General features: G+C 50.3%; 1 protein-coding gene across 1 annotated transcript; it reads left to right on the top strand.

Annotated features, from left to right (window-relative positions):
* CRNN (cornulin) lies at positions 6,927-12,944 on the top strand. Its single transcript, XM_018046119.1, has 4 exons — positions 6,927-6,986; positions 9,183-9,356; positions 10,469-11,085; positions 11,719-12,944. The coding sequence occupies exons 2-4, from the start codon at positions 9,219-9,221 to the stop codon at positions 12,590-12,592; spliced, it is 1,629 nt and encodes a 542-aa protein (XP_017901608.1). The 5' UTR covers positions 6,927-6,986; positions 9,183-9,218; the 3' UTR covers positions 12,593-12,944.

The raw sequence follows: 13,381 nt of genomic DNA, 5'->3' as shown, positions 1-13,381 counted from the left end.
ATTCTTTTTTTTTTTTACCCCTTTCCCTTGGCTTTAATTAGTTTCAAATTTAAGAATGTTATTGATCATTCTCATAATTGACATCAAACATCTATTGAGAGTCTGCTTTGAACAGTCACCAGGAAAACCACCAGTGACTCACTATTTTACTTAATCTACACACTATCCATGAAGGCATTAAATAAACACCATTTTTAGAGAAGAGACCACGGTTCAGAGAAGCTAAGGGATTTGTCTCAAGTCACTGAGCTTGCAAGTGGTAGAGCCAGGCTAGACCCTGGGAATGGTTGGCCTGTGAGGCCCTCAGTTTCCATTTTGACCAATAGAAAAGTCATGCCTGCCCGAGAACAGGCTAAAAGGAAAGACTCAGAAGCAGGGAAGGAAGCCCCAAGTCCTTAGCTGGTGACAACAAAGGAAGAGGCTGAAGCCATCTGTCATCAGTGACCTCAGATGATGCCTCAGACTTCCATGCCCAGGCCTCGCAAAGCCTTTTGAGAATCTGCCCCCCCCCCAACATATGCCAGGATTCCTCAGTGGGAACTTCCGCCTCAGTCTCTGCTTCTACCCAGCTCGGGGGGCTGTGACAGAGGGCTGCATGCTCACAAAACACGCCCTACCTACCTCTAGTGGCCAATCCTGCTCCTCACTCCTCCCCCTTCCCCAAAGCCCACCATGGAGGCCAACGTGTAAGCAAGAGGCACACCCTGGAATAAAAATGGTAGCTCCAGTCCCATCTCCACCCAATCCATGTGGCTTTGGATATGTCATTTCACCCCTTTGGAACTCAGGTCCCTCCTATGAAACATGGAATAAGAAGAACATTTCAGGGAGCTGTGAGAGGCTAAGATCCCGGGGTGTGTGAAGTCACCTTGGCATGGTGGCTGGCATATGGTCAGCTCACAGGCCACAGGCACTGGCCTCAGTGAGGGAGCTGAGTGCACTGCACTACTAGGGTCTCTCCTGACCACAGTGGACCCATCGCCACCTCCTCAGCAGTGCTGGCCAATGTCCGAGGTCAGAGCATCTATTGCACCTGAATTTACCCTGCAGTCTGAGTGAATAAACTTGGCTTCTGTGACTGCTCCCTGGCACTGGCCTCTGTTACCAAGCAGCCTTCCAGGCTTGCTCATGACCAGCCCGCCCCACTTGGTCTGGGACTCCGACTCAGTCGTCAGGCCCACGCTGGCGTGCCTGGAGGAGGTGACGTCTGCCTTGGCCACTCTTGCCACTTCACCAACATGTATGTGAAAAACAGTAGCACACACAGGGTCCAGATGTATACTCAGGCAGCAGTGGTTGTCAGGTACATGGACTCAGGGAACCCTGACAGGAATTGCAAAGGCCACCACATATCAGAAGCCTTCGATTTGGGAGCCGGGAGTGGAAGCAGATTCTCAGCCCTCAGAGGGGAGCACTGCACGGCCAGACCCTCAGCCGCGGCCCCAGAGAGTCGCCCAGCAGCTCTGCACACAGGTGACCAGAGGCAGGCCCACTGCCAGGCTGTGTCTAGCTTTCTGGACCACAGAAATTGTGAAAGGTGAACATTACCTCTTTCTGTTACATAGATAACTATCGTTTCACTTTGGAATGATCTGCAAATAAAGGCTCTTAACATTAGCTATTTGTTCTAAAATAGTTAATGTTGTATAAACTCATACAAAGGTAATTAAAGGAAGTCTGTGGTACACCCTTTTGTGGGAGAATAAACATACCTTTATTCATGAACAATCACCCACTGTTTTCTCTAAATTTCTATTTTTTGATTTTCCAAGGGGTGTCTGTTTTTATGATTTTAGATCAGTGCTTCTTAAAAGGTGGAATGAGGGATTCATGTGAAATTAATTTTGTGTACCTGCACTCCTCATCTCTGTATTCAAAAGGACTACTTGCCACTACTAATTTAAATAACAACATAATTGTTATTTAAATAATATTTGAATTATTTAAATAACAATTTCCTATGCATGTTTTAGGTCTTTCCTGGTAGCTCAAATAGTAAAGAATCTGCCTGCAATGCGGGAGACGCAGTTTGATTCCAGGGATAGGGAATATCCCCTGGAGAAGGGAATGGCAACCTACTCCAGTATACTTGCCTGGAGAATCCCATGGACAGAGAGGCCTGGCAAGCTACAGTCCATGGGGTCTCAAAGAGTCGGACATGACTGAGCGACTAACACACACATGCACGTTTTAGTGTTTACCAGTTTACCATGCTCTTTCAGACCCACTAATTTTTAACCTCATAATAACTATCCGGCATAAACAAGGGATGTCCTCAAGCCGTGGAGCCTGTGTTGGTCTGTTTCCACTCCTGGGGATAAAAGTCATGCCACACGCTTTCTTGACCTCCTCCCATCGAGGTGATCTGAAGACAGGGAGTGTGCACATTCGCCAATAGCCAGTAGCCCCTACAGTGACCTCAGCGGCCCACAGCCCACTGCATCTCACCCTCTTCCTGTTAAACAGGGACTGCATTCCAAGCCCCGAAAGTAACTCCCTACTTCTTGGCTTTCACCTTTGCACACCCTCAGCGTTCCTTTGTCATTCAGTGTGCTCAGAACACCCTGTCATCACCTCTTAATCCTGGCTCACTGGGAGGGGTGGGTGCTTTAATCGATGAAGGAGGAAATAGCTGAAAGCTGACCAACCCTAGTGGAAACCCACTCAGGCAGGTTTGTACGGTTTGTGGGGAGACTGGCACAAATCCAGTCCATCCTGATGAGAGCTCCAGTGGAACTTTCCTTCATTTGGTCCTGGGATCCCTTAGCCTTGGATGCTGTGCCATCCTACTGTACCCCAGAGGACCCAGGAATGAAGCCTTGAAGCTCAACTGGGATGGAATATGGGACCAGGTATGGTATAAGGACACACTGCCCAGCCCTCATGGTCTCAGGGAAAAGCTGTGTTTTCCTGAAGAACGGATAGGTCTTCCAGATCAAGTCATCACACACTTACTGCAAAACAGCCTTGTCAGTACAATAAAAAAAAAAGGATGATTAAGCAAAGAGACAAGCAATGATAATGACAGTAGAGTAAAATAAATTCTGTAAAAGATGCACCTCCCAAAAAAAGACTGTAAAATTACTGAAGGCAAGCTAAGATGTTTAAGAGAGATCTCATCTGGGACCTCCCTGGTAAAGAATCTGCCTGCCAATGCAGGAGACACGAATTTGATCCCTGGTCTGGGAAGATCCCACATGCCAAGGGGCAACTAAGCCTGCGCACCATAGCGACTGAGCCCGTGCTCTACAGCCTGGGAGCTGCAACTACTGAGTCAATGCACAGCAACGAGAGCCTGTCCTGGGCAACAAGAGAAGCCCCCGCAAGGAGAAGCTCATTCAGCACAACCAGAGAAAAGCCCACACCGCAACAAAGACCCAGCACAGCCAAATAAATTTTAAAAATTCTGAAAAGAGAGAGAGAGAGAGGTCTATCTGGTTGGGATTATCTGGAACTAGATTATAGAATCAGGGGTGGTTGGGTTGTTCTAAATGATGGGAGCCATCTGCATGGCGGAGACAGAGAGGAATGCATCTAAGGCAGAAAGAGGGCTTGCAACTTGGGCTTTTGTGGGAATTGACAGGTCCATGCTTTAGACCAGTGGCTACAACAGAAGTAAGGGCATAGTGGGAAAAGCCTGTTACCATTACATTTAAGTCAACAAACCTTTGGTACCACTGGGACTTTGTAGAGATCTGAGCCCTGGTGAAGCAAGAAGAGGAAGAATTCCTCCTCCTTCCACGATAGTTCTTCTTTTTCCTAGCGGGAAGAAGGAGGTTGCAGTCTTCCAGTTTGCTGATTCCAGGAGCTCTGCCTATGGGTTGGAGGCTTAGATCTGGGACATTTGGATTCTCTTTCAAATGGCATTTTCCAGCTTTCCTGGCCAAACCAAGGATGGCAATGATAGTGTAAGCCATGTGCCCCCTGCCTAAATCAGAACTCAGAGAAACCACAGGGCCAATACAACTTGTCTGGTCAGGGATTCAGCTCAGAATCTCCAATTCACAAGTCACTGGAAACGGTGTCAACAGGAACATGTCTGGTACCTGCCTAATCCTCCCTGTATTTCTGGGGCTGGACTTGAATATCAGGGCTTCTGGATGTTCTGATCAGAGCCCAGGTAGGCTGGTTTGGGAAGAAGAGGCTCCAGCTGGGGAAGAGAGAGGATAAGGAGGCCCAGAACTGTCCACTGTTCATTTTCCCTCTAAGAACCATGCCCATCACCCTGCCCTGCAGTCAGGATGTGTGGGCTTTGAAAGGACGGGAAAATTCTCTTGATCCCCAGGTAACTTTAGGCAATAGCTTTCTGGCTTTTAGACTTGCTTTTGCTCTTTTCTCAGGGTGAAGCCCAGGCTTACGGAATTTTCCCATCTTCTGCTTGTTTTGGAAGGAGACTTGAATGGCCACTCTCTAAGCACTCCCGGTGGCCAGGCCCCTGCCCCATGCCACCATTCTGTGCTCCTGGGTAGAGGTGAAGGTGTCTGGTGAGCAGGCTGTTTTATTTAACATTTTACAAAACTTTGTCTTCCATTATTAAGTACTTATTTTGGGAGTGCATGGTCTGTTCTCCCAATCAGACTTACTTCCAGGAAAGCAGGATCTTATTCTCTGATTGTAGCCCACTGCTATGCGGCAAGTACCAGTTGTCAGATGCTTGTAGAAATCAACCCGGCAGAGGTCAGCAGTGAATTTCTGAGTCAGTGGGTGAGAAGACATCAAAGGGAAAAAATGAACTGGTTTCTTTGAGAGTTTTCTTTATTCCAAAGCAGAGCAGGTAGAGGATGAGTTTCACCCCACTTCTGCTAGGGTGCCTGGCCTGTCTCTGCCCCCCAGCATACAGGAGATGCGAGTACACAGTAAAGTCATTCATTTGCAACAACTCTTTACAAATTTACAAACTAATAAATTTACATACTCAGTTAGAGTGTGGGTCCCCAGCTTTGCCACCTCCTCATCTCCCCCAGCCCCGCCCCCCATTCCAGCCAACCTCCCTCCACCCAGTATATACATACACCTCATTTATCTCTACTTCTGTGGATCCTCAGCTCTTCAGAAGCCCCCCGACTCCCAGGCTTAGCCCTGTTCCAGGCACATGGAAAGACACAGGCTTCAGAGGCAGGCAGACTCAAGTTCAAACCCAGGTGTGCCACTTTCTAAATATGAGGCCTTGAATAGTTACATAACCTCTCTATACCTCAGCTTCCTCATCTGTGAATTGGATGTATGACACCTACCTCAAAGTTACCCCATAGATAAAGCGCCTGGCTTATCCCCTTCCTAGCTTACTTTCCTTTAGTTTCCAAGTCTTTCTGGAAGCTCTAAGCCCTTTCTGATGAGACTTAGCACATCACTCAAAGCAGGAAGCTCTAATTTGCTGAACCCCCTCCTGCTCACCAACTTCACTCTCATACTAGCCTTCTCCTAACTCTGACCCATAACCATAGCAATCTCTGCCCCCATCTCAACCCCCTGTAGATAGACCTCTCCAACCCCAAAGTCTGCTGCAGCCCCTCCGGCTGTCTGCATGTCACCCCTGCTCTTTGTCCTGTGTGGAGCCCCCTGCCATGACTGCGGGGCTGTTTGCTATGCCAAATGCTGCAACCAAGGTCCTCCCTGCACCTGCCCATCATGTCACTGTCTTTCCTGTATGCACACTCTGGCACGTAAGTGAGGATGGCAAAGATGCTTTTCCCCACCCAGAGGCACTTGAAGAGTTATTAGTACTTTCTGCAAAGTGTGGCTTTGGAGCTCCTTTGGGCTTGACTTCAGGACAAAGAATTCTTCCTTCTCAGCATCCTCAAGGATGGTTGTTCTTCATCCATGGAGAACAAATTTGATGTATGGAAAATGTCAAAAGTCATGGAGAAAAAAATAAGTGGCAGGGTGCTAGGATGGAGGGACCACAGCCCAAAGCAGAAGGGCTCTCTCAGCCCTGTCCCTTCCACATGGAGTAGCCACTTCTCTGAGAATTTTCAGTATCCTCATTTATAAAAGCGGCTTGGCTCTGTCAAGTCAAAAGGGCCCCTGTCATGAGGATCCAAGGAAATGAGATAGCAATGAGAATGAAGTCAAATCAAAGAGTGATTGCCATTACTGTTACCTTCTTGGGGACTTTCTCATGTGACTGCCGGCTAACTCCCTGAGACATAAGCCTGCTGACATAACCTACCTGCTGGTCAACACTGAGTCCTCAGCCCTCATAGATCTGTGTCCGAATGGCTCTCCATAAATAACTGCTGATCAGTTGATCAGCTGAGTTCCCTGTCTTTTCAATGAAGGGGTTACACACAGTCATCTTAAGCCTCTTCTCTCACCAGCTGTAAGAAGCTACCCACATATAGGATGGGTTTGTGGGCCAAGAGGTATTAGCCTTCTTTGTTTTGATTTTTAAAAAAATGAGGCTAACCATCAAGGCACGAGACAGGAGTTTTTTCATGTCTCATAAATTTGGTATGAAAGGCAATTTCCACAAGAAAAATCCCAAGAATGTTCTAAGGAATGGCAACATCATCAGAAAAACATGTGTAGCCTCACAAAGTGACCACGTTGAAAAGGATAACCCTTAGTAGATGGCTATGTTCATGAATGTTTCTATTTTTAAAAAAAAGGAGGAGGGAGTCCATGACTGGGCAGTCACACCAAGAGGAAGAATGCTTACCAGGAACCCCTACCTGTGCCAAGACCATCACATTGGAAAGGTGATGCCCTGTCATGAGGAGATAGACCCAGGAAGAGATGAGAGCTGGACAGAGGATACCAAATGTGGTAGGAGGGGCCTGCTAATTAGACCAGTAGGTGAAACAGACAAGAAGGGAGGTGAAGCTGGGCTGGGTGAGCTCGGATGAATCAAGCCTTCCCGTGAGGCGGGGACATCCTGTCTAAAACACCAGCCTTGTTTAAATCCCTTATAAAAGGTTTCCGTCCCACTCACCTGGTACTCCACAGACCGCATAACAGCCACTTGCTTCATCCTGCCTGTGAGTTAGGTAAGTTCCCTCCTGAGGAACCTTTTTCTCACTCTTACCTGTGCATTAGGTAAGTCCCCTCTTGAGGAACCTCTTTCTCACTCTCAGTGTCTTGGTGATCTGAGTTCATAAAACCAGGGCTACCAGATAGGGTCTTGTAGGGCTATCACTGGTGGCTATAGGGCTATCAGTGGTGGCTGTGGGCAGAAAGCGTCTGCTCTGATGGGCCCTGGGCAAACCAGGTATTTTCCTAAAGCAGCTATACTCTCTCCTCCTCCCTGCGGCTGCCCTGGCAGCAGCTCCTCTCACTGCGAGGCTGTGTTGGCAAGAGCAACAGAGTCACCCACGTGCCTTCCTAGAGCAGCTAACGTCTCTGGTTTTTAAGGTTCTGGAAGCCTCACTGCAGTGCTCAGAGTCTGTGCCACCAAGCAACTTCTGCCAAACCCAACAGTGGAGTTGAGATTTCTCGTGGAGGGAGAGGCTTACATGGCAGCCTTCCCCCACCCCAGGGCCATATGTAGGCAAGATGAGTTCATGAATTTTGTTGTTTTGACACTTCATTTTTAATATTATTTATTTATTTATTTGCACCTGGTCTTAGTTGCAGCCGGCAAACTTAGTTGCAGCACATGGGATCTAGTTTTCCGACCAGGGATCGAACCCCTGCAATGGGAACATGGAGTCTTAACCACTGGACCCCCAGGAAAGTCATGAGTCTGCACATTTATTCTAAGGGATTTGAAATGTGACTCAAATGTTATCTTATTATCTTATTATTATCTGTACAGTTTAAAGGTCAGTGGCCTCCATCTTCCACAAGGATTTTTTTTTTTTTTTAAGATCTTTTCACTTCTCTGTTGAGGTGCAATTGTCTGAGTTTTGACCTACACAAGGAAGCAAGGTCTGCCCATGACTTTTGGATACTAGATGGTAGCAAGGACACCCTTGAAGAGCTACCCTGGGGTCTGTAACTTTCCACATAATCTGCTCCCTCCAGCAGAGTCACCTTCCCTCCTTCCTCACTTCGCTCTCTAATCATGCCTTTCTTTCCCCCACGGCCTTCTCCTTCCTTCCTCCATGGTACTTTCCCCCGTGGTTTTCCAGCTTCTGTAGCTTTCCATTCCTCACAACCCCCACTTGCATCTGAAGCTCACCATGTGTGATGGTCATCTCTTTTGGGCTCTCCACGGCTTCTGCTCAATGCATCTCCAGGTTTCTTTGCCTCTTGCTCATCCACCAAATCCAGAAACCAGGGAAACTCTCCCTTCAGTTCCTCACAGGCCACCAGGGCCGTGGAGGAGCCACACAGCTATGGGCAGCTGACTTCCTCCCAGGTCCCAGCACTGAGGACAGAGGTCACATTCAGAATGGACTCTCAGAATTGGATGGCCTCCCACCCAGGAAGGTGCCACCTCCACAGTATTCCCGGCAGCTGGCAACCCAGTTTCTCCGTGAACACATTCCGAAAAGGAAGCCAGAAAGAGCAGAGTTGAGCCCTGGGGTTCCTTCTTGGCCCCCATCAGAAGCAGGAGTTGACCCACATATGTACTTATTGCCTGTGGGTGTTCCCAGCAGGACCCTAATACCTGTGATAGCAATGGCATTGCCCTGTCCATGGGGTACAGTCTAGAAAGCTCACTGCATTTGGCTTCTAGGATTTCTTGGCTCCTTACAAGTTGTGTGGCCTTGGGTAAATGACCTGACTTCTCTGAGCCTATTTCTTCACCTACAGGTGAAGAAAAAAAAAGTGAAGATAATCAGGATTACAGGAGATGATGCCTCTGAAAGTGCCTGGTGAGCAGAAGAGTGTATATAGATATGCACAAATTATATGTGGGTATAATAACCTGCTAATGATATTTAATAGCTAGCACTTAGTCTTGCCAGCATCTGCCAAGTGTTTTATATGAAAAATCTCTTTAAATCTTCACAATAATCGTATAAAATAAATACTAGTACTGCCTTCATTTCACAGTGAGTAAACTGAGGCATGGAGAGGCATGCCTCAGCTCACCTGACAGGGAGGTGATGGGGCCGCATCTAGACCCCGCCTGCAACCACACCTGCTCCTCCTTCCCGTTGGTGAAACGCGTTACGTAGGCAATGCCAAGGAAGACACAGCAGAGGACCCCAAGGCGGAGCTGAACAGGCAAAGAAAGGACTTAGAAGCAAGAATGCTCTCTAGGAAACAGCTAGGTTGATTACGGAGCCCCCAAGTGGGGGCTTTTCCTCTGTCTTCAGCAGGACTCGAAGATGCCGCAGTTACTGCGAAACATTAATGGGATCATCGAAGCCTTCAGGCGCTATGCCAGAACAGAGGGCGACTGCGCAGTGCTGGAAAGAGGGGAGCTGAAAAGGCTGCTGGAGAAAGAGTTCGCTGACGTCATCGTGGTACGAGACTCACGGGTCGGGGTGCGGGGAGCAGGAGGGAAGAGAGAAGGGCCATATTCCCCTTGGGATGCTAAGCGGCTACACCCATGCCCGCCAGTCCTAACGGAGGCTGCGCAGCAGAGAAAGAGCAGGAGAGGGAGCAGGGATGGTCATGGGCCTGGTCCTTAAAGAAAATACCTTGACTTCAATTAATTCTAATTTGGAGACAGAGTGAGAGGACACTAAAGGGACAGCTCAGAGAGGAACAGAGCCTTTGACTATTCTAGAAATGGCAATCATTACTTTCTGCTGCTTCTTAAATCTGATATGGCGGCCACTTCTACGTCTACCGGAAGTGTGATCAGCAGTAACGAGCATTCATGAGAAGCACGGCTTTGTGCTTGTCTGGAAGCAGTTGCTCCAAGATACCAACTGAGAGGTCGCATCAGAAGTGAGGTGTAGCAGCTGGGAGAGACTCTGGGAGCCCCTCCCTGCAAGACAGCCCCAGGGCCCTGATGCACTTCCCTGACTCTCCCTGCCTTTGGTGTACAGCTAAAGCAACCGGGATGGTGAAAGTCCTGGGGGCAGGTAGGTGTGGGCACAGCACGGTGCTGCTTCTGCACACTGAGGGCAACCCACCAGATGCCCCAACTTGGGAAAACACCTGAGCCCCTCAGTGAGGACCTCACAGAATTCCCACGGGGCCATCTTCCTGCTGAGCTTCTCTTGGTGCTGGGTTCGCTGGAGAAAAAACCACCTCCATCCAGGGTCCAGGGGCTGAGGGCAGCCTGAAGAATCTACAAGCTCAGTCATTTAGCCATTCTTCATGAAATCTTTATCTAGTTCTCCTGTAGACTGGGAACTGGGCCCAACACACAGGATATAAAACAAAGCATGCTTCAGGAGCCCTTGAGGGAGAGAGGCTGGACTCAGTGAGAGTGATTTTGTGTTAGTGCTTCTGTGGTAGCAGGGTGTGTGTGTGTGTGTGTGTGTGTGTGTGTGTGTGTGCAGTGTGGGGTGCCAAGCAGTTGGGCCCCCAGGCCCAGAGGTGGGATGCCTGGAAGCTTAGCTGACTGGCCTGACCTCTTCCTCCTCAGAGGAGGGGTTCTGACATAGCCTCATCTTTTCCGCAGAAACCCCATGACCCGGCCACTGTGGATGAAGTCCTGCGCCTGCTGGACGAAGATGACACAGGGACGGTGGAATTCAAGGAATTCTTGGTCTTGGTGTTCAAAGTCGCCCAGGCCTGTTTCGAGACACTGAGTGAGGGTCCTGAGGGAGCGTGTGGATCTCAGGAGTCTGGCCGTGTTGCCCCTGCAGCCACCCAGGAACCAGGGGCAGGACAGAGAGGCAGCACTGCAGTGGGAAGGCCTGGGAACAGACAAGGCCCGGCAGGAAGCAGCGACACACAGAGTGAGCAGGCTTCTGGGGGGCTGGGAGGGCCTGTGCCTCAGACCCAGGGTCAGGACATCAGCTCTGCTCAGGACAGGCAATCTGCGTCCCAGAGACAGGAGGGAGTGAGCCAGTCTACACAAGCAAGGGGCCACGTGGAGCAGGCCCAGAGAACGCGAGAAGACAAGAGTCCTCAGACCAGAGAGAGGGGGACAGAGAGACAGCCACAGGCCAGGGACCAGGACAGAGCCCACCAGACAAGTGAGGCCGTCCCTGGAACCATAACTCAGACTCAGACAAGTGCCAGTCAGGCAGTGGAGCAGGACAGGAGCCAGCAGTCAGGAAGCGCCAGCACCCAGCCACGGGAGTCCACCAGAGGGACTGAGGCCCACAGTCAAGATGGGCGGCAGACAAGCCAGGTGGTGACAGGAGGACACATTCAGACACAGACAAGGTCACACACCCAGACTCACACTCATACCACGGAGCAGGACAGGAGCCAGCAGACAGGAAGCGCCAGCACCCAGCCACGGGAGCCCACCAGAGGGACGGAGACCCACAGTCAGACAAGCCAGGTGGTGACAGGAGGACACATTCAGACACAGACAAGGTCACACACCCAGACAGTGGAACAAAATAGGAGCCATCAGACAGGAAGCGCCAGCACCCAGCCACGGGAGCCCACCAGAGGGACTGAGACCCACAGTCAAGATGGGAGGCAGACAAGCCAGGTGGTGACAGGAGGACACGTTCAGGCAGAGACAAGGTCACACACCCAGACGGTGGAACAAAATCGCCAGCAGACTGGAAGCGCCAGCACCCAGCCACGGGAGTCCACCTGTGGCCAGGCCAGAGGGACTGAGGCCCACAGTCAAGACAGGAACCAGACAAGCCAAGTGATGACAGGAGGACACATTCGGGCACAGACAAGGTCACAAACCCAGACTCACACTCATACCACGGAGCAGGACAGGAGCCAGCAGACAGGAAGCGCCAGCACCCAGCCACGGGAGTCCACCAGAGGGACTGAGGCCCACAGTCAAGATGGGAGGCAGACAAGCCAGGTGGTGACAGGAGGACACATTCAGACACAGACAGGGTCACACACCCAGACTCACACTCATACCACGGAGCAGGACAGGAGCCAGCAGACAGGAAGCGCCAGCACCCAGCCACGGGAGCCCACCTGTGGCCAGGCCAGAGGGACTGAGACTCACAGTCAAGACAGGTATCAGACAAGGCAGGTTGTGACAGGAGGACACATTCAGACACAGCCAGGTTCACAAACCCAGACCTACACTCAGACCAGGGAGCTTGACAGGAGCCAGCAGAGAGGAAACACTAGCATCCAGTCACAGGAGTCCATCATAGGCTCTGAGGTCCACAGTCAAGACGCCTATCAGTCGAGACAGGCTGTGACAGGAGGACACATTCAGACACAGGGAGGTGCCCCCCAGGCCGTGGGACAGGACAGCGGCCAGATTACAAGCCACCCCGGGGCAGGAGAACAGGGCCAGCCCCAGAGGCAGCCAGGCAGTAGTCAAAGACAGACACAGGTGAGCAACTGCGAGGCAGGAGAGACAGTGCTGGGAGGGCAGGCCCAGACTGTGACGGGCAGGCAGGACAGAAGCAGTACTCAGCCCCCGCGCAGTGCAACAGGAGCCCAGGGAGCAAGAGAGCCCACCGTGGTTCATCAGGAGTGGGTTGATGACCACACGAGGGAGACGGTGATCCGAAGGCAGGACGAGGGCAGCCTGCACGCTGGTGTCCCTTCAGCACAAGGCCGGGAGGCGGCCCAGCCAGAAGGGAAGCGAGGCCTCACAGCCAGGGGACTGTATTCCTACTTCAAAAGCAGCAAGCCATGAGTGCCCCGGCCCTGGACTCCAGGGCCCAGCACAGAGAAGAGCAGAGGGCAGTTGGTTTGCTGTGCCCTGGCCAGTCCGGCTAGCAAGTCCATGAACGTTAGCTCATCATCGTGGTACTTCGCTCTTAGCTCTTTCTCCGTGAGGCCATTTCTGCAAGGTGACTGCTGTTCTAAAGTTTTCTCTCTTACCTGCTCTGCTGAGCAGACCCTCTCAGGGGCACGAAGACATGCAACAACTCATCCCTTTGTGCCGTGTTTTCCTTAGCTTGTGGGGGGTTTCAGTTACTTTTATAGATTCTGCTGTCTGTCCATTGCCTCATCTATCCTGATGCATCAATAAAAGCTTCCTAAGCACCTGGGCTTCATGTTCCGTTCAATTACTATTAACATGATGGGCTAAAGACTACAGGGCCTTGATGACAGGACTTTGGTGATGAACCGGGTGTGGTCCCTGCCCTTGTAGAATATCTGGTTGGCAAAACACTGTGCAAGATTCCACAAGTTATGCAGCCACTATGGAGAAGAGTATGGAGATTCCTTAAAAAAAAAAACTAAAAATACATTTACCATATGATCCAGTAATTCCACTCCTGGGCATGTATCCTGGAAAAGACAAAAGCTCTACTTCGAAAAGATACAGGCACTACAATGTTCATAGCAGCACAATGTATAATAGCCAAGTCATGGAAGCAGTGTGAATGTCCATCAACAGATGAATGGATGAAGAAGATGTATTACATACATACACAATGGAATACGACTTAGCCATAAAAAAGAGTGAAATAATGCC

Source organism: Capra hircus, chromosome 3 (assembly GCF_001704415.2).
Source record: "Capra hircus breed San Clemente chromosome 3, ASM170441v1, whole genome shotgun sequence".
Classification (NCBI taxonomy): Eukaryota; Metazoa; Chordata; class Mammalia; order Artiodactyla; family Bovidae; genus Capra; species Capra hircus.
The sequence above is the reverse complement of the archived record's forward strand: the minus strand, read 5'-3'. Positions and strand labels throughout refer to the sequence as shown.